Genomic DNA, 25,708 nt, shown 5'->3' on the forward strand with positions numbered 1-25,708 from the left:
GAATGTTGAACAGTTTAATTAGAGTGTAGCTGAAGACTTGAGGTGTGACAAAGTCTGAATGTTTTTTGAGAGATGATAGGAACGGAGGAAAGAGAGAAAATGGACCGATAGGAAGAAGTTTGGGGCTCTTTCTGAGACTTTCTCGAACAGCAGAGAGACGTCATCTGAAATGTGGCATCTGGTTCCCATCAACCACAGCATTTGTCTGTGCAGCATATACAGCCATGGGAGAAGAGATCATGTCTATGGTATGCGCTTCCTCTGCCGCACGTGGTCGTAACGTGAACATGACAATTCCACTGGGGTTCACTCAGGGGTGATGGTCCAGAACAAGCACCAGATAAAATTGATATAAAGGAGATCATTCTCGAGGCACACTGAGATTTATTTAACCTTTGACCCTAGCAAACATGGCATTGGATTTCGATGTGGGCCCCAAATGTCTGCACTAATCTATGCGTCTCCACTTTATCTCTTCTTCAAATGTAATGGGGATTTTCTGGTCCCCACCATTAGAACCAATCTGTTCTGTTTTTAAAACTCCTTGCACATCCTGATGCAGGGAAACATTTGAATATATTTTTTACACCAAGTCTTGTTGAACAGGGATTACAAAATAATTTAAATAAGAAGCTAAATGTTAGTGACTGCAATGGATTTAATTCCGTTTGACAGCGGGGCATTTATAGAGCTGTTGTAACAACCATTTTTGATTGCTTTGAATGTGTATAACATTGTATAATATGGATCTCATGGTTTGCCATGGTGGATAACATTCATCAAAATAAACACAGTGGTGGGTTTAAATGAACACACACTTTGTGTTACAGTAACCAGTGAAAAGGAACCCCACCCATGCATGGTTCCATCCTGCTCTTTCGTTCATGCTCCTTCCCCCTCTCTGTCTCCCCCCTCTCCCCTGCTCAACACAAAGGCAGGAAGGAAGCATGGACAGCCAGAGAACAGAGAATGGCAGCTCGACTGCGCAGGTCAACTAAAGGAAGCAGTTAGTGTTGTCCTTTAACCACAGCAGGGATGTGACCAAGGAGCTCAGGGGACCGACTGCAGGTCATAGGTTGGATGTCTGTTAATGTGGAGGGTTGGTTTCTTTATTCTCAAATAAAAACTGTCTTCCTAATATTATAAAGGTGATATTTTGCATATAATTACGTTATATTATTATTAGAACTTTGGGATTAAACTTCAAAGGAAATACTCATATTCACATAACTGACATCAATCTTAGCTGAACCTGTCTCTATTGCTATCTATCTGTTTTCCACCTGAGGAGCTGACCTCTTCTCCCCACTGGCAAGGTCAGAGACCTTTTGTACAAGCTGTCACATAAGAGATCTATCAATCACATGAGCTACATATGGAGGCGAGTGTATTTCATTGGTTCTCTCCATCTTTAGCTGCGGACATGCAGCAGGGCTAAGTATGATTCATGATTATGTGTACAGGCGTGTACGGTTTGATGCGCTCCAGACGCAGGTTAAGCTGCACATTGTTTTGACATGCAACAGACACACATTTCAATCCAAGCGCGTTTCATGGTTCCACACTGGCTACGGTCACATGTTACCATGATTTAATGGGGGGAAATAACTTACTTTCTGTCTGTTTCTGGAGTGGACACCTCACTGCTGAAGCCTAATGATTCCTGTGGACAGAGTGAAGAAAAAACAGGTGTCAGATTTACTTTGTGCCACAATTTGTAAAACTGACAGTGTAAAGCTTATACTTTGTTCACATAGTGACTCTGCTTACCTGGATCTCAGTACGAAGCTGCTGGGAGGTGGTGCTTGGATCCTGTTTCTCCTGGACAAAATAGCATGAGAGGGAGAAGAAAGAAGGTAAAATGTCAGAGTCAAAGATCAATCACTTGAAGAAATATGAACTGTGAGCACAGAATATACACTGGAAAGGTAAAACAATCTCTCCATATGAAAAGAAAGGTCAGTTGACTGCAGCAACAGAAGATTATTATGAGTTTAATAATGCCTGCATGTGGGAAAGACGTCCTTTGGTTAGGTTCATGTAGACACACCTGCGTGCATGACAGTGAAAACAAACACCAGCACGTGTGCGCACACCAATAACACACCCAGAGACGACTCGACAAGTCAAGTCTTGCCTCAAGTACCCAAACCTGCAATACTTGTTATGATGGTTATAGAATACCACTGGGCGGTGGTGTAGTTTGGTGAAGTATTGACTGCCCAAGCAGAAGACGATATCCAAAAAGGAATCTACGTAATTGACTTTATGAATCCCAGAGTATGTTTTGCAATGACGTGAGCCTCCCTCCATTCAAGGAAACACCTTCAAGGTTTCCTCAATTCTTTGAAAATACAACACACCATAAAAGACTGAATACAATGGCAGCACTATAGCCAAACTGGCTTAAATGAAAAACAGATAATCAGACTTTGACCATGGATTTAAGAGAAACATAAAATAATAAACTGTACACAATCAGTGGAACAAAACACAACTTTTAACTGCTCTTCACGTACAAAATGTTGCAGAGATCCTCCAGACAACAGTGTCTGCTAGGCCTGTTACACTTTGCTGTTGCTAGCATACTGTATGTGTAAAGAAGGTGTCCTCATCATGACATATCTAATTAAAAGATGTGTCTCTCTAAAAACAAATGCTTAAACTGTACTGAACAATTACAACGAGTGTGCAACTGGGACTTAACCTCATGTGATTATTTAAGGCCAATGAGCGGCCCTGAGGGATTGATTAAGTACATTGTGTCTTGGTCGTGTGTTCTCGTGTGCTTTTGAACTTTCATGGAGGAGATTAGCAACACCCTTTAATCACACTCACCCAGTGCTGTGCAATGTAAGGCACCATGGAAACAAATGGGGTCAGCACTTTGCTTAAGGGTAGTGACCAGATTTTCAGAATGTGGAGCAGGGATTGCATTTGTAACCTTGAGGTTATAATTATTTCTACATTGTGAATTTCTAGTGGTCCTTTTCTTACTCACTGCACAATGAGAAATACTGTATGTGGCTTTACCCTTCATGTGGCTATAATCCTTCTGGCATGAGCAATGAGAGTAAACAAGGATACACAAGCCCTTATTATTAGATTGGTTTATCCTGAGATACCAGGAGGAGGCAATTCAAGAGCAAATATATTTTAAAAAGGAAATTAAAATAGTAATGCATGCCATATGTCAGGATTGTAAATATTAGCATATGTATGTATATTTATGGCATGAGAATGCTGACAGAGGTGGTTATTCACAAAGATGATTAAGTTCAAGTTCTGTGGTGAGCTTTCCCTATGAGAGGAGCACATATAACTAAGAGTTCCTGTTTCTACTTTCTGTCTTACTTAATGTTTTAGCAGAAGGAGACCATCTCACAGACAGGCACTAATATGACTTTATCTATTCTTATCCTGTTCCTCTTTAAAACTGTTGCTAAACATGAAAAATAACACTAAACTTCCTCTGGTAAACCCCTCACTGTGTTATCAATACTCGAGAGACATGTTCTCATAAGTACTTTTTTTCAGGGGGGGAGGAATACTGGAATACATGCCAATACTCTTTCTCATGCCAGCTTATGGACATAGTTTAAATACTAGTCATAAGCCTTGGCAGCCAAAGTGGCATTTTAACTAGTTATCATATTGAAGGATCAGAATGCAAAGATAAAAGTGATGACATCAGCGAAGTAGGTAAGATCCAAAAAAACAGGTTGAAAAAAAATCACAACATGGAACGTGCGGCTGCTGCCACAACAAAACAAGTTAAACCTGGAGTTTCCCAAATAGAGAGTATAGGAAATAGGTTGTTTCTGGGAAATGTGCATCATGTATCCCCACACCCAGATATTATATTACAGGATAACAGTCACAGGAAACTGTATCTTGAATAATCCCATTGTACCTTTCCTATGTCATGCTTCCTTATCAGAGTGACCTGTAGTTTAACCTTCTTCAACCGGGCTCTGGGTGAGGGGGTACAATCATTCCACACACAAACCCTCTAAGCATGAGTCAGTGAGTGAATAATAGTTAAGGGACTTGAGTGACTTAACCTCTTTTAAGAGCTCTTTGAGAGTCTGTAGCCTGTAGGTCATAAGAGCAGTGCTGAGTAGGCTAAAAGCCTCAAAATTAGCCTGAACCCTATACTTATCCCAACAGTATCCAATTTATGGCAGACAGTCAAGATGCCAGCGAGACAGTGTGACTGGCTTTATCTTTGAGTCCTCCTAGTCTATTTGCTTTGTTTAGGTATTTGTCTGTTACAGTAATCAAGAAGACAGAAACCCAGGTCCGGATGTTTCTTTGGAAAGTAACTCGGGTAATGTCGGGAAATCTCTGAAACGATTTGTCCTTCCCTGGGAGTATGGCAAGTCCCATAAGTCAGAGAGCAGGTATCTTTCTAAGATCATAAAATCCTCATCTACCAGACCTACAGACGACAGGGTTAGCTCTTATTGCATTGCCAGGCTGCATATAGGAACATCTGGGATGGAACTGAACTGTGTTTTCTTTCTGCAGAGGGAGAGCGTATGTGAGACAAAGAGACAACACGTGTACCCTTTAAACAAGCACAGCTTTGGCAGCCATCTCTGTTTAAACAACTGCATGGTAGGGCTGCTCAATTAAATCGTATTTTAAATCGCAATTACGACTATGGCTTGCAACGATTACGAAAACAACGTAATCTAAATAAAACGATTATTTTTTTATTATTATTACTTTTTTTTAATTATTATTTATTTTGTATTGGTTTTCCAGTGTAATTATACTTAAAGTTCAGGGTAATCAACTGTTAAAAACATACTGTTCCATTTTTTTTCTCCAATAAATTGATGTTTTCAAAGTAAATGGATAATCGTTTTTAATAATTGTGATATCAATTATTGACCCAAATAATCGAGATTATGATTTTTGCCATAATCGAGCAGCCCTACTGCATGGTGTGGAATAATGTGGTTGTGCTCATAAAAAAACCCACAAAGAAGGAACAAGGTGTGTGCTCACTAGCAGTCACAAAGTATTTCACAAACGAAGCAGCAGATTGGTTTTGCTATCAGATCCTCTTTGATGGCTTCTCCGACGTGCACTGACAGAAATGATATGCCAGTCTTGCCAAATGGGAAACTACAGGCATCATGCCAACTGGTTGTTAAGTTTCTTTTAAAACATGCTGTCCCACGGTCAGCTTACTTCCTGCAAACACACCTCACATGAAAAGTACCCTGCCAGGCACAGACACAGGCCCAGACACAGCAACATCCATGGCACCACAGACATAAACTTAGACAGATACCCAAACCAGGAGCACCTACACACACTCAACTCGCCTCCACTTCCACAGACAGAGCTCCTAGGAGACAGAGACACAAAGCAGCTCTCTGTTCCTACTGCTCCTCCTAAGCTTTCCCCTTTACTCCCCTTCTGTGCGTGGAAGGAGGGGGCGAGAGGGAGAAAAGATGAGAATATCTGCAACAAACAAAACCTACATCCCGTTTGCCTTTAACTGCACTTCTGCGGGATTTCCCAAGGTTTAACTTTTTCTCTCAGAATTGTGCATTTCCGACGAAGAAGAAAAAGTGAACGGTGAAGACTGTGCCAGCGTAACCGACACAGACTCTAAAAGAAAATATCAAATCGATGCAGTTTGAGGGAGTATCTGTATGTGAGACTTAGATCTCACAATATTCTCCCGGAGGGGGTATGCTATCCTCTACTTGAACTCACCAGCATCAGCTTGAAATACTGCCCTACTTACCCTGAATTGACACTTCTGCGTGTGAATGTGCATGCGTTTTCCCTACAGATGTCCACAGGGTTGTTTGTGTTCAATAACCTGATTGTGTGTGTGTGTCTACGTACAAGCGCATTGCAAACGCAAGGCCCTGATTGCTAAAGCATGATTGAATTGAGTTCAAATGAAAGCAGTAATGGAGCTAATGAGGATCACTATGTCTGCAGAAAGGGGATCTAGCATCTGACACAAGCCTACCACACACACACACGGGCATCAAACGCTTCTGGGGTTTCCAAGCACTACATTGCTTTCCATCATTAACCCAGAAACTACAGCTAAACTCTGCTTTGCTACAGCAGCACCAGATTCTGTTAATGAGAGGGAAGGGATAGAAATGCGGATGGTTGTTAAAAAGCAGCAGTTGTGTCCAAACAAGTCAGCTATGCCCACCAAAAACACAAGCTCCCAAAGTGGAGTTGAAGCCAACCTCAGAGGCGAGAGTAGCGGATATGCGGCTATGCTAGAGAGACCAGGTGGCTCAGTGGAGGTACGCCAACTGGCATGGTTGGCAAGTCTGGGTGGGCGAGTATGAAGTTGCTAGGTAGGACTGCACATGTGGAGGGACCGGCGCCACCTGGTGAGCCTGGTGCAAGTCCAAAAAAGACGTTAGCGGTGTGTAGTACAAGTATGGCGCAATGCAAGCCTGCAGAACCGGCTCATTTGGAAGATCTCACAGAAAGAGGGACTGTACGCACACTGAATGGACCAACAAATATGTAGTGCCATTACATTTCAGGCACACAAGTGGGAAATACATTTTCTTAGTGAGCAGGATAAACCAGAGTAAGTGCATACTTGCAGCAGAGGCCTGTACTTCTACGGTACGGAGCATTCCTAAGCCATGAGGATCAGCATTGTTCTGGTTATTCAAGGCAAATACCAGAGTTATTACAAACTCCAAGTGACAGTTACAATCTCAGTGTTGAAATCATACATCAATAAATTACAAATATACCACTTGCTTTCAACAAGGGTTATGGCAATAATGGAGCAATTCCAACACCATTTCTAAGTAATCTAATAGCACACAGGCTGTCGTTTGAGCATGATTAGTTGCTATGTTTTCTAGGCAAGAGCCTGAAGGTGGAGAGGAAAAATATACAGCAGAATTCACAACAGTTTGTCTTTCTTCTACACTGTAGTTTTAACCCTGCTGAACTGACCCAGTTTGACGATTAAACCTCACGCAGGCCTTAGCACATTAACCACACTGTTCCTCGCCTCATGGCAAAACAAAACAAAAATCTGTACTTGAGTCTTGACCCCCAAATGTCAAGCTACTCGGCGAGAAAAAACTATTACAGAGCATTCCTGAGGCATGCACATCAATCAGACACCAGCTGAGGCATTTCAAAAGTGTTTCGATTATGAAGTCAACAGTGAAACCAACTACAGAAGGATTTTGGCCAAAGCATCAAAGGATGCAATATTCAAGGCCTGGTTGTTTATCCACAACTTAAACATTACTCCCAGGGAAATAACCACAGATACTGTTGCAATATAAATTATGATTTACAGCGGGTATAAATGTCTAAAAGTTTGCCCCACAACCACAAATTCCAAATAGTCTATCTTGATTTATATTTGATCTACATCATCTTTTCCATAGCTGTGGTTTGAGAGACATGCTAATATTTAGTTTGATGTTTGTCCTTCGGCTATACACAATGATTCACACTGCCGACCAGTTTCTGCAAGCCTGTTAGATCTCTGTTGTAGCTTGTATGTTCATGTTTTGGCATGTTTTCACCTGCAGTGGCAGAAATAGGCAAAGAAAGAAAACAACAATACAATTAAACTTTCTTTATGGATCTAGCTATTGATCAATTTGTTCAATTGGCTTGACCATTCATTTGATACAACATGCTTTGTCAAAGTTGCTGAACTCTTTGCTTTCTTTGAATACTTCTGATCACCTCCACTAAGAAGCTCTGTGTATCACCAAATCAGTGTGCCAGAGAGAGTCATGCAAACTTTCATTGTCAATAGGAGCGCTGGGAAACTGCATGGTAGCGCTAATCCATAGGACTCATTCCCTAAGGGGATGTTTATTCAACCCCTTGTGTCCCTGCTACTCATAAAACTAACATGAAGATGTATAGGAACAACTCAGCAGAATCCAGCCAGGAAGTGGGCACATTGATAGTCATCTCTGAAAGAGCCTCTATCATCACCTCCTAATAGCAGTTTGCAACAACAGACAGCCATCACTGTGTCAATTAAGAGGCCTCTCAAGAGCTGGCAGGCTCATTGTGCGAAAATACCCATTTTGAAACCGCCGGAGATTTTTGTAAAATGTTGGTGTTGCAAGATAGTTTCTTAAGAAAGGAAACAAAAACTCAAGTCGAAGAGAAGAGTTAACATTCGAAAGAAAGAAAAACTTAATTCAAGAGACAATTTTCGTAAGTTTTGAAGAACAGAAACAGTTTTGAGTTCCTTTTTTCCCTTTCTATGCTGACCACAGTTAAACGATAGACACTCGTGCTTTTTTGTGGGATTCTTTAAAAAGAAAATTGCGGTGTCAGCTAAGTGAGAAAATATGTAGACTTTGTCATATGTCAAACTAAGACTCCCCTCTTATGGCATTACCCCCTTGTCCATCATCTCCTTCATTCTTAATCTTGAGTGTAAAGACCAGTAGGAGGTCAAAGCTGAGGAGAACTTTGCCCCCGTTATCTGGACAGACTCCTTCGTGATGCAAAAAGTGATTTTGGAAGTGTATAAAGGCATTAGAAGTGTCCGTCGAAAATAAGACAGATCTGACCTATAAAATTGGAGCTAGAAAAAAGACAATGGCTGGAGAGGGAGTAGGTCTTGTTGATATATGATTGCGTCACCCACCTCCTTTACCCTTTACAAGTGACAGGTCTTTCCCTAAAGGGCAAGTCCCTCAGGAGTGCAACTTGCTAAATGTCTCCCCATTAAAGTGGCTCTTGGACACTGTGACCTTCTCTAACCATCTGCGATTGTTCCTAAGGGAAGAGGCTGCATGACGTTGGCTTGCGGCCTCTGATTTCTGGACACATTTCACGAGTCATTCGGTACTCTCTTTCTGACTGGTTCTCCATTTGGCGGGTCTTATTCTCACTTCACCTTGGTCTCTCATGCTCTGTCTGTCTCAAATGTTTCTTCTATTTTTACAGATACTGTGCCACAGCCTTTCCATCTATGAAGAAATCAAGTCCAGTGGAAAAATACTGCCTAAGAGCAGGCACGTCTCAACCTACTCTTATCTTTGACATAGAAAAGGCTGCTTTACACTTGAAAATACCCAAAACCTAATTTTAGAAAAGGACTGCAATGGAATGCAGGGCCAGGTTCAATCCATATAGCGTAGGTTGATACTTTCCTTTTGAGAGCTGTCAATAAGGTGTTGCCTGACCCATATTCCTTCTTCATGTTTTTTCTCCCTCCTTCTATATTTTTGTGCCAAACTTTGCAGAGTGGCGGGACAGCTGCAGGCTCACATTCTCCGCTCCTTCTCTTCATCCGCTCATCCTTCTCCCTTTGTCTTCCTCTGTTCACATCCTTATCCTCCTCCTGTCCTGGGCTTCAGGCTCAGAGCCCAGTCAGCTCTGATCCTCTCTTCTTACACTTGAGATGCAAAATCTTAATCTTGCTTCCTCTCCCCCTGTTTTATCTCCCGAGGGTAAAACCCTTTCAAACTATAAAATGTCCAGAAGTAATCCTTATTAATGTAAACTCAACGGCCACACAGAGAGGGGTCATACAACCTACAAACGCAAAAGACATCTACATATACACAGCTATGTTTTTATAATAACTTGCTATCCATCCTGCAACCGTTTTCTTTGTTGGGGTGGTCAAAAAATACAAGAGTACATTTATGCTTTATAGATTGTTAAGCACTGTGAACAACATTTGAGATTGGACTATCCAAGTCAAATTGCCTTGAATGACTCCTGAAGACTGTGAGTATGGGATGTCTGCCTGCAGTCTTTTAAAGGATGGGCACAATAAATCAGCTATTCACCCTAGCCATACCTGTCAACCCAACCAAAACCACATGGCTGCTTCGAACCGAAGAGGCCTCCTATTTAACTAGAAAACCAGTAATGACAGACATAAATATATGAGCAGAGAAAATTTGATTTTGAAAGGGGCTAAAATAAGAAAGGCTGAGGTAACGTGATATCAGCGGAAGTAAAATCTTTGAAGGGAGAACTGAATCCTTTTTTCCTCAGGCAGTTCTATTATATTTGTGACGCCAAACTGCCTCATTTGATTTAGGATGGACATTCTTTCAAGCAGATCAATGTTGTAGAGCCTGCCTTTTAAGAACAAGTGGGGTTTTCTGTATTGAATTGTTTTAGAAATGATTACAAATACCAAGTGTCAATATAATTCACTATGAATAAGTCATAGAGTAATTATGAAGTTAGCATAACACTCAACTCTTGTATTTTTGGACCTATAGGGTAGTGTTCTGCTTGAAGCTTGGCCCTCTGTAGCAACATTCCTTTAGACATTTGTTTGCAGCATGGCAACCAAAGGGGTGCCCCACTACCCTACATCCTTGTGAAAGACCCTTATACCCCCCCCCCCCCCCAAAAGGATCCCCAGAAAACCACAGCATTCATATTCAGAAAGGCATACTGGCTTAAAGTCTTAAACCTTAGCACACATTCATGTTTGTTCCGCTACAGTTGTTTCTAGCCAAGTTGTTGGCTAACACTGTGGAAATAAATTACACTGTGCAAAGATATGGGACTAAACCAATAATAAGGATTTAGGAGAAACTATTTAAACAAAAATGCAATCTGTCCAAAGCGATGTTGTCCATTTGCAGTTTTCTCAAAACAAGTTTTTTCTTTTTCACATGTGTGTGTGTGTGTGTGTGTGCGTGCAGTTTTACCATGTCAAGCTCCTGGGAGACTCGTCTTTTGCGAAGCTCCTCCATGCGGTCACTAACGTCACTGAAGCAGGTGTTGTAGTACTCAGAGTACTCCTGGGCGAGGTCATCTATGTTGCCCAAAGAACCATCCTGCAGAGAGGAAGAGAGAGGGAAGGGTTTAGTCAGGGATCTACGACTACTTGTTTTTGTCAAAAAAACTTAAATATGACATAAACACTAATGAAGTCCTAAAAATGCAATCGTTCAGTCTTTCACGCAGGCTCTACACTTTAGAGCAGATTCCAGTAAAAAGTAAGTGCACTGTGTGATAAACACATCCCCCTCTATCCCTCCATTTACAGCACACATTTTTAAAACCGCTGTGACATACACTTACAATTAGTGGCATATAAGAGGTACCTACAGGCTTGCATTTGGTTAAAAGTGGCATGGCTTGGGGTTGGCACAGGGATACAGACATCATTACTCATCAACACACATGTATATAAGTGTGTGCTTTTTCCAATTCACCAATCTACTCCTACACTCCATACAAACAGAGAAAATCTTAAAATACCCCTCAATTGAAGGTCTAGATATTTTCAGTAGTTCATTCTTATCAAGTTCCATTCAGTGTCTTTGGCCAGCTGTGAATTGATCCTTGGTTTTGTCTTTATCGAGGCATATATCAAGCATGCCCTTTAACTCGTCAGACATTCATTGAACTCTAAACAAAACACACTTTTCCGGTCAGCTATAGTTTAGATCAGCACAGTTCCTGTCTTTGTGTGGAGAACATGTGTTTAGGATTGGAGAGGAAGCTGTGCTCCAAACAGTAAAGATCTTACCTAACCGAACACATTTTGGATATAATGTTAAGACTGGCCTCCAGGTACTAATGGAAACATGAATATCCATTTTAAACCTAGGTTCTATGAAAATGTTTCTGAAAATAAAAACTACGGGGCTCAAATCATTAAGAAGGATCACAAAGTTAACTGAGGTCAGTCTGGTTTGTGACTTAAGTCAAACAAATGGTCCTGGATATAGTAGATGCAGTTATCCAGCTAGTTAGTTATTTTTCATCAGACCAAAACATTCAGAAAAGTTGATTTATTTTTCCTTAAGTCCTTAAGAAGAAGCTTCTCTTTTGGACAATGTGGGAGAGAATACCAGCTCTCATCTCTTACTTTAGTAAAGATGTAGGAGATTCTGGCAGTGATGGTAAACTGTTGAATATTCATTAGTGTTGATCTAATCTGTGCCAGGCAGACAGCTAGCATTGAGTCACTGTGCAGGGTCCGAACAGTCTCTCTCAGTCTCTGTCCCTCTCAAGCAGACCCCCTATCTGGGTGCCAGGCCACAAATGAATGGATCACTGTGAGTGTGAGTGCCACACACACAGACACACATGGGCAAAGGCCCCTGTGAACAACATTAGCATGCACACACACACGCAGGAGATTTAAAAAACATTGGACCAAAACAAACTGAGGAAGACCGATCATAAACAACACAGCTCAGTGATGGGGTTATGAAAAGGCACTTTCAGATGCACTGAACACAATATCACTCACAAACACACATGTTATGTCTCAAAAGCCTAGTTTGGCTGGCTGTGATCTTGACTCCCACACACAATTGCTTGAGAATTTCTGTTTCTGGCCAGACATATGGTTTGAGATGACTGAGATTCCCAGTGGGAGCACTCCCTGAGCGGACACATGCTATCCCCTCCATTCCTCACATTGACTGAAAGCATGCCGTCATTACAACACTCAAAATGTTCTAATCACTGTGCACAACCATTGTGCTGAGCTTTTTGCCACATCCGGAAGATAAGAATGATTGAGTCCTAAGATAACGACAACTCTTGATTGACTGAGGGACTCTCCAGTTGATTTTAAATATTAGTTAGGTCACAGAAGCAGAATTATTTAATCAAACGTGCCATTTTTCTGGCCCTACTACCGAGAGGATATTGAGCCCTTAGCTATGGACAGGTAGAGATGCATGTATCTAGCTGATCTTATATGAATGTGCCCCTGTAATTGCATGCATCCTTGCGTGCAAACATTAATAGTGTCTGTACATAACTGGGATTCCTCCAGTTCTCCAGTGACATGAGCACATGGGGGTTCAACACAGCTGACCCTCAAACCCCATCTCCACCTTGTAAAGTGATACGGCATATGCACAGTTTCGTATCCACTACGAGACGTCACGTGAAAACAAGTCTAGAGAGTGAAAATGCCTCGAGGAGAATCGGCTAGGGGAATGAGTTAAGAAAGGAAAACAAACAATTAACTCAGGATGTTGGATTGACTGCGAGTGTCAGAAGATGAGTGATAGTTTCTCCCACTCATTAGAGAGAATCTGTCAACATGGAAGAGCATGGAGGGATCTGACAGGGCTCCACACATCACGTTTGGAAATGTGGGCAGGGGGGTGGGAGGGGAGGCTGGACAAGGGATGATTTGTGGGATACTGACTAGGGGCAGCTGTAGGGTGAGAAGAGGATAAAACATCTGGAGTTATGGAAGAAATATGTCTGCACCTCTAACAGATTGTAAGGATAAGTATTAAACCTCCCACAAATGATCTGATTTTGGAAGAATATGGGTCTCTGTGTCAGCATATGAAGCTACAAAATAACCGTTTAAAGCAATATTCAATTTAAACATATTATTTAATATTAGAAATCAAAGGTTCATGGAGGTACAGTATGTATGAAATGGAGGCTAACACTAGTTCAGCTGATGTAACTGCTTCTCCACCCTGGATGTGAGCGAGGCCAACTCCCAGTTTGACTCGAACAATAGCAACAATAGTTATACAGAAAAACAAAACCCAAGCAAAAATGTGAGTGAGTTTATGTGTATTTACAGTAAAGAGTGTGCGTGTGTCATTTACTGCTCAAGTCAAATATAATTGTCTGCTCTATGGAGATGGCTACTCTCAATTTGCAGCTAAAATTGGTCAGACTGTGAACAAACCTGTGCTGCATGTCAATTCTGTTCCTACTGCTGAAGAAAACATATATCATATTCTGTGCAAAAGCTGTAATAACACTCACTTAGTGTCTGCCATGCCTTCGACCACCAAAAGACAAATGACTGGTATTGCACCACAGTAGATAAATATTTCAGAAATGTGTGGTATGAAGCTATAACCAAGATTTTTTACACAATATTCATTTAAGATTGCGTTGTAGGAATGGATAAATTAGCAATATATAAAACATAGCTCTTCCCCTGTCTCTTATGGAAAACAAATCATATATCATTAGCTTCAGAATGTGTTTACAAATGGCAGCATGGTTGCACATATTAGAACGCAAACAGCATGAAAACCCAGTAGCCTCCGCTGACTTAATCAATTAGCCACCGCATTCCTGGCATTCTAAACTACCACAAGTATCTCTTCGGACATTCAGTAAGTCAGTGAGCAGCATCAGTTCAATAAAAGAGACAGTGCTGTTTCTAGCGCATAGACATCATGTTCAGCAGTTTATGATGCAATGACATGACATACCACATTTCCCACCAAAAAATCTCAGTTAGGTAGTTGTTCCTTCGTTTGTTCTAAAGAAAAACATTTACAAGAATCTGAGACCCCATTTACACGGGAACGTTTGCGTTTACGCACCGTATGCGTTTTCAAAAAAGTATTCCGTAAATTTCCGTTCACACGCATTCGATTCATTTAACGTGTCCATTCACAAGAGACCGCTGGAAACGCTGTAGTACATACAGCGGGCCTGTAAGCGGCGCTGCTGCCGCCACAAAATACACCAAAAGCAGCGAAGAAGACCCCGGAGCATGGTTGCCATGGTTGCCCTTCTGTTTATGCCCCGCGTGGATTTAGCAACATGTAGTTCATGTAATTCTCCATGTCCATGGCTGATGGTTGTGGTAGAGGAGAGGAGCTGTAGATTTTGCACTAACATCTGTAGCATGGTCAGTAGCAGTAGCACTAGCAGTAGCTACTGACCATGCTACAGCAGTGAGCAGCAGAGGTGGGGCTATGGCTTCATCTATCGGGAAATTATCGTATAGAGGCAATTACACGGAGCTGTTTGACCCCCCAGAGCGCTCCGTTTGCAGATCTATCCACCTTGGGACCCGTTATCGTTGCGGGGTCCGTTTCTATCGTTTTGTTATGGCCTTGTGTAAACGAAAGGGCTATACGCAAGAGAAACTATGCGGATACAACCCGTATCGTCCTCGTGTAAAAGGGGTCAGAGTTCCACAACTGAGGTGACAATTTCATCAGGACAGAGCGCCTGAATGGTACTACACTAAAGCAATCTCACAAGTAAGTAGAAAATTCCACAGCCATGCAAAGCACTGATAACTTAGGTCTCTCTGCGTGCTCAGGGATCCATGCCACAGCGCACAGCTAATTCCACAATCAAGTTAGAGTCAATTGACGTTTTCCACATCATGTTAGATGATTCAAGGTCTCTCTCAAAGACAGTACTTGTTTATTATGAGCATAGAGAACTACATGCCAAAAGGCTAAAGGCCACATTGGTTCTGGTCTATCCTTTGGCCACACATTCCTGAATGTGTTCAACGGTAGAGAACATGGTATTAATCATTGTTACAGTGCTGGCCTGTAACAATGAGCGAGCCGCGCGTCTGATGTAATGTTTGAACCTCAGTCGTATGATCACTTTCACCAGCCATACAGCTCAAGACAGGTGTGGCAGGTTTAAATTGCCAAGACCGTGTTTTATTATGTTGCCTTGTACTTGTGTTACATTAAAAAGTGAACAAAAAGGAACCCTGAGTCATGGATACATCAGTTTAAACCCAACCCGCTGAGAGATCTCCTGTCCAACAGTCCCCAAACAACTCATTATGAAAGCAATAATAAGTTATTCATTCTTTACTCCACCCATCCCTCTATCCATCCAGTTCCAGTTTCCTTTACTACTATTGTTGCCGCTGTACTGTTAACTATTCATATAAAACATAACTGAAAGAGAAATATAAAGAAAAGCTGACATGATAAATGTGGAAAAACTTAGAAAAAAATATATAGATGAAAGAAAAGGGTGCTACTCGTGTGCCAAGTTGCATAACCCCCTGATTGGATGAAGCCTACTAGTCTGTAATGGAGAATTACTCAAACAGAGCTAGTAGAGGTCTGACTAAAAGATAAAGTGTAGGGCATGGTAGCCAAAGGGGGATGACTGTCGAGGAAGGTAAGGGCAGGGGGCACGGCCCACCCCCTTTAGAGGGCTTCCTGAGGATATCCGTGGCTTGGGCAGAACAGTGCTCTGCCATCCCAAAAGAGGAAACCTGTCAGATCTGTGTGTGACCTCAATAAGGAGATCAGTCAGAGAGGAGGAGTGAGCTGAGTCGGCCTGGGCAACAATAGACAAAATTAAGCTATGATAGACTGTGTTCGAACATTATTGGCAAAGATATAAAGTGGCCTAGCTAACCGCAGATTGGCACAGAGAACTGGAGCATATGCTGCCACTCTGTATGAAGTGCTATGTGGGAGGAAGCACATAGAGATCACCTCATCTAACCATATGTTTCCCAGACACAATCATGTCTCGAGAGCAGTATCCGATCCTTAGGTTTACAGATGAAGCACAGTGTAGTACATAAGTGTTTTCTAAATGGACAAACTCCCACCCACGCTGTGTGAAACTCTCTACGAACAGAGAAGGATTCCCTTCAGGCAAGTAAAATATTTTCACAAGGCTCAAGATTACCTTTCAAGATAAAACTGGTTGAGCATTTTCTTATAGAGAAAGAGGAAGTATAATCAAGTTCATAAAGTCCGTACAGATGCACACCTCAAAACACATTATGCTGATACAGAATTTTCTGTTTCCAGTCAGGCAGTTTTAATGTGGCTCGTATAACATTCATTAAAGAACGTTCTGGCCTGAGGAAAAACCCGTCATTTCTCCAGAAGTGAGGTGGGTTTGAAGCACATTCAGACATCTGTAAATCCAACCACTTAGAACAGCTATAGCTCCTGCGCAACTCTGTCATAAACTGGCTTTGACTCTTAATTAGATAAAGTGCCATTTACTCGGCTACAACCACATGTAAAATTACTGGCTTACTTAGGTATTCTTATTAAAAACCGTCCACAACAGGCTGCTGTTTATGGTTACACAGCAGCCCGTTTGATTTTCATGGCGAAAGTTATTTCGAAGGCGGAAATGTAGAAGACAATAAATGTACTAACTCTGTGCTGATAGTTGTTTTAATGCTTATTAAGTGTTTGAGAGTAGTTATTGAGTTTGGCATGTGTGTTGAAACATAATCACTAAAAAACAAGATTATAGTAAGCATGTTGACCAGATCTTTATCAGTGTGGATGTCTATCTGTACAAGTATGCAGGCCTGTTGAGGGGAGCCAAGACCAGACACATTTGTCACAGTAAGTTAAAGATGGTCAACAGGCTTGGGGCAATTCCAAATGTAAAGGGCCTTCCTAGGTTCCCAGGCAAAACAAAAGCCATTGAAAGGCATAGAGCTATAGAAACCTATACAGCAAATCTATTTTCATTTGAGGTAAATAGTTCCCATTGTGCTCAGCGCATTGTTAAAAAAATAAAGCTCATCATATAGAGGGAAATTTAAGAGACTGCTGTTTTTGTGACTTTTTATTTTCATAAATAATGCCTGCAAGGTGCTATCAATTCAAGCAACTTATCACCACCTATCCATTGACTTTCGGAGAAAAGCAACCAACATGAAATCATTCATTATTATGGTTGTCAACCAGTCACAGCTATCCAAGCCCAGCAAGGATTCAATAAATGAACACGATCCGCGATACAGTACCCAGAACAAGATTTGAACAAAAGATGAGGTCAGAGATTTGGAAATAATATGAGATTTGTTATGGCTGCTGGCAGTATGGCTGATGAAACACCTTTAGATGAGTGCTGCAGGATGTTTATTGGAAGGATAGTTAGAGACGTTAAGTGAATGGTAATTGGTTCTTCAGCAAGATAGTTAGCTACTTAATAATGATGTTAATTTGTTAATGATCTCCAGCCGTGTTGGAAAAGATAAGGATGCATTTATCTACATTCTTGAACCAGTAAAAGCTTAAAAATCCTCATGAATGATGGGATTGACCATCAAATAATGGGGAAGGATTTATGTGACAAATGTAAATAAAAGAGTAAAAAGTGTGTTGTTGCTGTTGTGTCTGTGTGTATGTGTGTTTGTCAAAGATGAGCACAGCCTTGCAGACATTTGCCTCAAGAGCAATACATCTGGATAAATTGCCCGAGCCATGGATCCCACCCGGTGTCAGAGGGCAGGAAAGCCTCCCCCTCCTACATGGACACACACAGACACTCTAGCATTTAAACACCATTCACATCTTCAGGGCCAGACTAAACCCAATTAACACCTTTTTTCTTGAAAAAGACTTGAAGTGCTGCAACACTTTTGTTTGGGAGATCAATCAGACCCCATGGCCTGTGTAATCCAGACTGCTTTGGCAGCCAAACTAAAGAGCATGTTTACAATATACAGCATCTCCAAAGTTACAAGCATTTAAGGCACAAACATGTATGGAGAGGTAAATCTCTCTGGACTGGGCACTCAACATCTCGCAAACAAGTGTAGCTGAAACTGTGCGAGTAATCAAACTTAACTTAAATGATTCATATGCAAAAAAAGTTTGTCTAATTTCCCCAAAAAGCCTAAGCATATGCATGGGATTTCAGAGACTTTGTAGCTTGTAGTTTGATACTGCTATCAACAGGTGTACAAAGCAGACAACACATCTCTTCAGCTCGAGGTCACTGCAAGACCTCATGTCTAACTTGGAGAAAGATAGCAGCAAAACTGAACTGAGCTTCGTTCAATTGAAATCAAAGTAGCATGGCAGTACTATAATACTCAACCGCTAGATATAATCATATCAGTAATCAAAACAAAAAACACACACATGCAAAGGGTTAATCTTTCAATCTGTAACATACCATATTCTCACTCAATTCCTGTTTCTTTCCAACCGACTCAACAGTATGGATTCGTCTCTAGCAGCCTCCAACTAAACCACTTGAGTCCCACAGCACATGTAGAGTGCCGCTGCTCAGACTCGGGCCTATAAGCACTCTGCTGAGATTTGTTTTGATGCGTGATTTGCATGCACCGACCAGTTGGCTACACAATCGATCATTCGGCAAATCAGTGTCAACTTGGAGGGCCAGGGTGAAAACTCTCAGTTACTTGTGAGTCTGTGGTGCCAGTCTATGATCGTAACACCCCTCCCCCTAAAACTTACCAGCATCCCCATAACGTCCGTCCACAGTTGGGAAAAACTGTCGGACGCAGCAGCGCTTTCTGCCCGCGGCTCCTCGGAGGCTGCACCGGGCCCCTGATCAGCTTCCATGTTGCGGAAAAATGTTGTGTTCAATCGGACCGATCTGGTGCAAAGCTTCAATCCAAGCCCTCAGGCAGGGGCCTGAACACCACAAATAAACAAAATGCGGGTGCCAAGGCTGCTCCTAAAGAAAGTTGCCCTTGACGCACCGGTGAAATGCTCCAGCATTGCTTGGCAGGATCCAAAGTTTAGTGCGTAAATTGGGTCCTGACATGTTTACCAAACTCCTCAACAACTTGAGGGCGATTAATTCAAGTAATAAAAGAGCGCACACGGAAAGAAGGGCGGCCTTGAGAGGACCCACAACAGGTCACTCGTTCGAAAACGTCCGTGCGGGGTGTTCCCTCCTTCACAGTCTGCACTGCACGGTTCCGTGCCCGGGTACAAACAAAACCGCACACCGGGTGTAATAATCTTCCAACTTGGCGAAAAGTTTCCAGAAAGTTAATGGAATCCTTCGACAAGTGACAACAAACTGTCTAAACTAGTAGAGCGAGCACACATAAGCTTATTTCCATTTAAAAAATCGAGTGAGCGAACGCCCGAAGCACAGAGCAAATCCTCCAAACACTGCGCCTCCCCCCTCTCTTCACCCACCGTTTCCCTCTCTCTCACTCTCACTCTCTCTCCCTCACTCCTCCCAACAAAACATTACATCAGAAAAAAAACACTTGTCCCGTGTCAGAAGCACAATGGCCAGGAATTCCATCAAACCACTGATGAATGATTACTATTCCAGCAAGTCAAGTTATTCATGTAGTGGTTTATAACTGTTAAGTTTACAAAATGTGACGGCATTACTTTTGTTTTACCCGTTAACATAATACTTCTGTGAATTTTTCAAATGTCTGCTGTACTCATTGGCATCATAAGTGACCAAATCCTAATGATGCTTTTTTATGTCCTTTGTGCCTTGAATGATTGTTTTAAAATGGTGAGTTTATTTAAGCTGAGAGCAGTATATATGCTCTAAAAGCCATTACAGGAGTACAGTTTTTTCAACAGCCCAGAAAAACTTTTTATCTCATGCTGACAGGGCTTTCCACCAATACGTCTCTCCAGCCAGCGTTGAATAGGGACTGTGAACAAAGCACATTCTCCACTCAATTGTGTGAAAAACAAAAAAGCCCATGGGAAAAATGCTTTTTAAAGCGGGAAGCATACTGTGTCCTAAGCCTGGCATAAATCTGGGTGAAATGCTGAACAATAAAACTAAAAACATGAAACTTTGACTGTGCGTAACAACCTAATTTAAGTTACTTTGGTCTCTAATGATTGCCACACATAACAAAAAGCAGTTGGTATCTAATGTAACAGCAACGTCCTCTGTGCCGCAGAACTAATTTGAATACGTAAAATGAAGAGACACACGTTATGTACAAGCATGAAATTGTGCAGCTCTCCCGTCTGATCCGTTGTTTGTTACGCTCTGCCAGCAGGCTGCTCTTTTGTAATGAAGAAGTCCTGAGACTCTCTGATTCCCCCTGTTGTCGTCAGAGGGACATTTTCTCAGAACTGCAACAGCTGCCAGGTCTCGTGACAGATGCCAGAAGGATGAGAGAGAGACGGAGAGTAAGATTGAACGTTTTAAATCACAGCTCCACACTCTGTGCTCACTGTTCCGTGGTTTCAAGCCAATCTAAAATGCTGTTTCACCTGCTGTTTACCAGCTTAGGCTACAACACCACATGCAATAAGAAAATGCATCTCAAGATTTCATAACTGAAGGTAAAATAACAGACCAGGAAAAACATTACGCACACATTCCTTTCCGTAACCATGTAAAAGGTGATCAGTTACACAATAATCCCCAAAGCTACAGTTTCACCTACTGTGTGAGGTGAAATGTGATATGAGGCCCATTGTGGATTATGCAGGGTGTAAAAGGTCATCTTCACATTTTTGCGGCACAGCACGTGATCAATATGGGAATGCTTATATTTAATTTTTGTATAAAGAAAATAATAATGCGAAATGTAGATTATTAGAATGTTTATGTTGACCGTCTAAATGTAGCTGGCTAAACTGGCTATTTTGTGTTAAGCTGGCACAGAACACAAAAAACCGAGCAGGTGGGAATGTCATTTCGTATTGGTCTTAAACCGAGGCATGTAAACACTTTGTCCTTGGAAAGACATTGGATGAAAAGTGATAATATTTTCACAATTTAACATCTGGGGAACATAAATCAGTGTACTAAATGTTAGGGCAATAAATGTAATACTTATCAAGATATTCCAATAAAAATGGAAATGTCAGGATGACCAAAGTCAGTAGAATGTATCCTCTGGGGACCATGACCACCCACAAAGTAGTTGTTGATATATTTCAGTCCACTTTAGAGTGGTACACCAATCCACCTTTCATCTGAACACTCCTATTTGTTGGCACTGAACGTCATTTATATACAATATCATGGTTCAAAGTGTGTGTGGGGGAAGACTAACAGGTCTTGGATGAGCAGCAGTCGCTCAACAGTATCCCGCTAACAATCTAAACACAAAAAAAAAACAGCTCGCACAAGGACAGCTTTGTTGGCTAGCGGTTGGACTACACGGGGGTCTGCACTGCCGACCCAGCATCTGTAACCTCCGGACGACAGCAACAGAAGTTGTAGGATAGTAAGTGTGTGTGTAAGTGTGTGTGTCCATATTCCATTTATGTCATTGCTCACCAGTGACCCTCTGTTTCTAAATAGTGATGACCATGATGTGGGTTTTAAGTCACAACACTGATCCTCCCCCTCCTAGCTAAAAAAGCGATGTTTGATGTCCCCCTCACTTACACACACATATCCTCCCACCACAAAGACTCTTCCTGCCAAGAGCCCCCTTACCCAAATACAAGACAGTGTGACCCCACCTGGAGCAGCTCAAACAGAGGGGTCAAACTGTACTAATGAGGAGAGCAGGGAGCCCGTGGACTCACAGCACACTCATCAAACACTGCTGCTAAGCGAGTAGATGCCAGTTTTACCCTTCTCTCTTTACCCCCCCGCCCTATCAAGGTGTCATGTTGCGAGACGAGAGGAAAGAAAAATCACTTGTTAATTATTTCCCCATAAGCTAATTACTAATGTATTGGATGTTGGAGAGTAATCTCCTTTAATCAACTCTTTTGAAAAGAACATTTGGTCAGGAACGAGGCCAACACCTGCAAACAATTCACAGTGCCTATACATCTTGTCCTAAAAGTAGGATGTAAACTTATTTCATGGTTCTCATATAGCGGGTTCTTTCATGAAAAAATGATGTCATGAATAGAAATTGCTAGCATGAGTTAACTTAGTTGAAATTAAAAGCCTGAGGACTTGGACTACATTCTGATGGATGTCAAATATGAAAGTTATTTTGACAATGCCTTTCATCTATCCTCTTTCATCTCTTCTTCAATCTATTATTAATAGATTCATGTTTTTTTCTTCTTCTGTGCTTATTTGGGGTCCTGTGGGATGGGAGGAAAATTATCCTGTGTCATCAGGTTTGGAAAGTAGCTGGAAAACCTCTATAGTAGACGTGAGAGAGGATTTGTCTTTTTGTATGCTGAAGATTCAAGCGTGAGTGTATGAATTTTTTTGCATAATATATATATACATACAAGCTTATATTCACAAATTAAAGTCGGGTCAAGTATCGGCAAAGACCAAATGTACAGGACTAGGTAGGAATAGGAAGAAATCATCTATAACAGGTCAGAACAATACTAAATCTCAAGGATGAAAATGTGTTTCTTACCGGTATTTCCACAGACTTAAGGCGCTGCACAGACTGTTACATCTACAAAGAATCAACTCATCTCCCTTTGAGTCTTTTCATTAGCCACTTGAACACTTCCATGGGTTTAAGCAATGTTAAAGACTCTGTTTAAGTTCCGTTGAGATGGTGGATTTCCTATAGACACACTTGCACTGGATTACATTATTTGAGTGTTTCATTTCTACTGTAGATGACTCAGCAAGATTAACAGAAAAGTGGGCAGTGGGTCTAAACACACTCATAGGGGTAATGATGCGAGGTAAGAGAAGAGAGGTGGAGCAGACAGAAGATAAAGCTCATGAAGCAGATAGTGAGTAGTTGTTAGCAGCAAACAGATCCAACATATATTATGATGATATTTCTAACCATGAGTTAGGACCAAAATGTGGCATAAAGAGGAGGAAAGAGACAGTGGAGACCCAAAGACTGAGGAGAAAAGGAGATACAGTAGAGATAGTAAAAGAATGCAGATTACGTTAACGCAAAGCAGGGGGCTGGACCTCCCCTGATAGTGAGAGTGACCTTTCCTGCAGGTCAGTGACCCCAGGCCTTAAAAATAGGCCCTGGGGGAGTCAGGAACCGTGCTGCCAGGGGTGATTCACAACATGGTGGACCGACATCAAACGCACCACCAACACACTTGAGGAATGTTAAAGGTGACCACACAACACTAACTTATACATGAATACTAGTAAAAGTACTAGTTACTAATACTAGTTTTAAAATGTCTTCCATTTTTGTAAAGCACTTTGAATTACCTTGTGTTGAAAGGTGCTATATAAATAAACTTGCCTTGCCTTGCCTTGCCTTGCCTAAAACAACGGAGTTAACATGCATATGACCTAAGAAATATTTGTGGACTCGGAAGTATACTAATCAAAATATAGGTCACAATAAACTCCTCACATTGAACATAACAGGATGTAGTCACTATTATTTTACCCTGAATAACACATCTTATTCTATCTCACACCTTTGTCTTACCTCATGTTTTATACATCTTTTTTTAAATCAGCATCTCTAGGTTTATACGCCGAGCTTAATTGGATCGAATGTCCTGAACTCTTATCTCTTAGCGTGCCTTCTCTTGGTGATTAATTGGGATCAAGATTTTCACATCACTAATTCCGCTTAGTCGATGGGTCAGAGGCCTTGCGGTCCCCAGGCATTTTCCATGAACCAATCTGGATGTGAGCAGTTGTTATTCTTTTTTTATAGGTGTGTGCATGTATATGTGTTTATGTGTATTCCAATGTGCAAGAAAAAGTGTGTGTGTGTGTGTGATGAGTAGGCGGACGGGCCAGCCCCACGGTGCTTCACACGCCACTGAGTCTTGTGTGGGAGTTATCACACAAACCCAATTAGCATGACAACTAATTACTGTAGCCTCGGTCCCCTCCCCCAGCTAAGCAACTCATTAAATTAAATCAACACACTGGTCTTCCTACTGAAAACAATGCTTCCAGGGAGTCATAATGAAAAGGCTGCCGCTTGCCGTTTGTGTTTTCTAGGCATTACTTTTCATAGGGTGGTCACTTGAGTCTTTTGAAAGCTGGAGAAACTTCAAATATCAACACTGGAATTTCCTTACAGGGAGAGAAAGAGAGAAGAAAAGGGAAGACAACTGGGAGAATGTGAGATAATCTGTTATGTAGTCAGGGAGAACACGGAGAAAAACAAATGGATACAGAACAATCTGCTGACACCACTGTAACTCAGACCAAACATTTTCAATGGAATTGTTCACATTCTTCATGTTGCATTAAAGGGAATTAGACATTTAATTCTAAGGGTCAGTATGTGTTGGCTGGCTTCCTCTCAATTGCGCACCAAATAACGAGAGCATTTCAAGTCTGTATATACAGTTTATACTAAATTCTAAAATTCTATTGATCCTCCCACACACCGGCATTTCCGAGTAGGATTTACAAAAAGTAATCCATGCTTTATTAATATAGTGGTAATTGCAGTTCCCTTTCATGTGCTCTGTGTATAAAACAGACGATGTTTAAACAAAGCATATTTCTGCTAAGCCCTGGATCCCCAGATTCTCCATGCAGTGTTCGCCTCCGTGGCCATGTGGTAGGTGATTATGTTACACTATTGTGTGTGAACTGAGATTCCAGGGTGTTTTAATCATGCGCGACTGAAAGGACAGATGTTGTTTTGGATGTAAGCGAGCTTCCAAAGGTATGAGCAGCACTGTGTGAGAGGCCTGTGTCCTTTAACACAGTGTTGTTGAGCTTAGTGCATGTGTGGAGGCAGCAATGTGCATTTGAAAGCTTGATGACATGCTTGAAACTAACAAAAACAGGGTATAAAGTGCACATTTGTTTGTTTGTTTGTTTGTCCACATGTGCAGACAGTTGAGATGTGGTGGCCTCACTGTGAGGGGACGTCATGAGACTGGGCTGGCAGCTGTGTTGGTGTCAGGGTGGCAGTGCCAGGCTGACAGCTAAGCTCCAGTGTGTCATACAGTCCACAGCTCATCTCACTCTGTGTACTCTGGGAGCTCTGCAGCAGTACTGTGGCAGGCCAGTTCATAATACTGCAAAAGCTCTTATGTACAAGTATTTCCAATAATAGACTGTACTACTAAAATAACATTTACTCCAGAAAGACTCCAAAGAACCTAGATTTTGAAGTAAATGTAACTTTCTTTGGATTGTTTGATTGAATACTGCGGTAACCTTTAGTAAAATGAGTAAAATGACCTAAAGCTGTAGCTGAAATGTGTTAAAAAAAAGGAGACTTGACAGCTACTTCATTGCAACACTGCTATATATTATTGGTTACAGGTTGTCCCACGCTGATACCAACGCGACCAGATTTGTTGTTTATTTGTTCCCTTTGCATGTCCTCAGAGTCCAAGCGAGGGAGTCTTTAAATACAAAAAAATACCAGTAAATC

At 41.6% G+C, this 25,708-nt stretch overlaps 1 protein-coding gene across 5 annotated transcripts in view; it reads right to left on the reverse strand.

Moving 5' to 3' along the window:
• The window catches only part of sash1a (SAM and SH3 domain containing 1a), a 152,742-nt gene that overhangs the window by 29,808 nt on the left and 97,226 nt on the right, over positions 1-25,708 (reverse strand). For 3 of the 5 annotated variants that reach the window (XM_034143713.1, XM_034143712.1, XM_034143716.1), the window contains exons 2-4: positions 10,683-10,811; positions 1,771-1,821; positions 1,614-1,663 (exon numbers count right to left, since the gene is read on the reverse strand). In XM_034143713.1, coding sequence (XP_033999604.1) covers positions 1,614-1,663; positions 1,771-1,821; positions 10,683-10,811 — 230 coding nt within the window. Of the gene's footprint in view, positions 1-1,613; positions 1,664-1,770; positions 1,822-10,682; positions 10,812-18,639; positions 18,747-18,944; positions 19,631-25,708 lie in introns of those variants that run through there. The other 2 variants (XM_034143714.1, XM_034143715.1) reach the window with 2 other exon arrangements.

The sequence above is a fragment of the Trematomus bernacchii genome, unplaced genomic scaffold (assembly GCF_902827165.1).
Source record: "Trematomus bernacchii unplaced genomic scaffold, fTreBer1.1, whole genome shotgun sequence".
In the NCBI taxonomy this organism is placed as follows: Eukaryota; Metazoa; Chordata; class Actinopteri; order Perciformes; family Nototheniidae; genus Trematomus; species Trematomus bernacchii.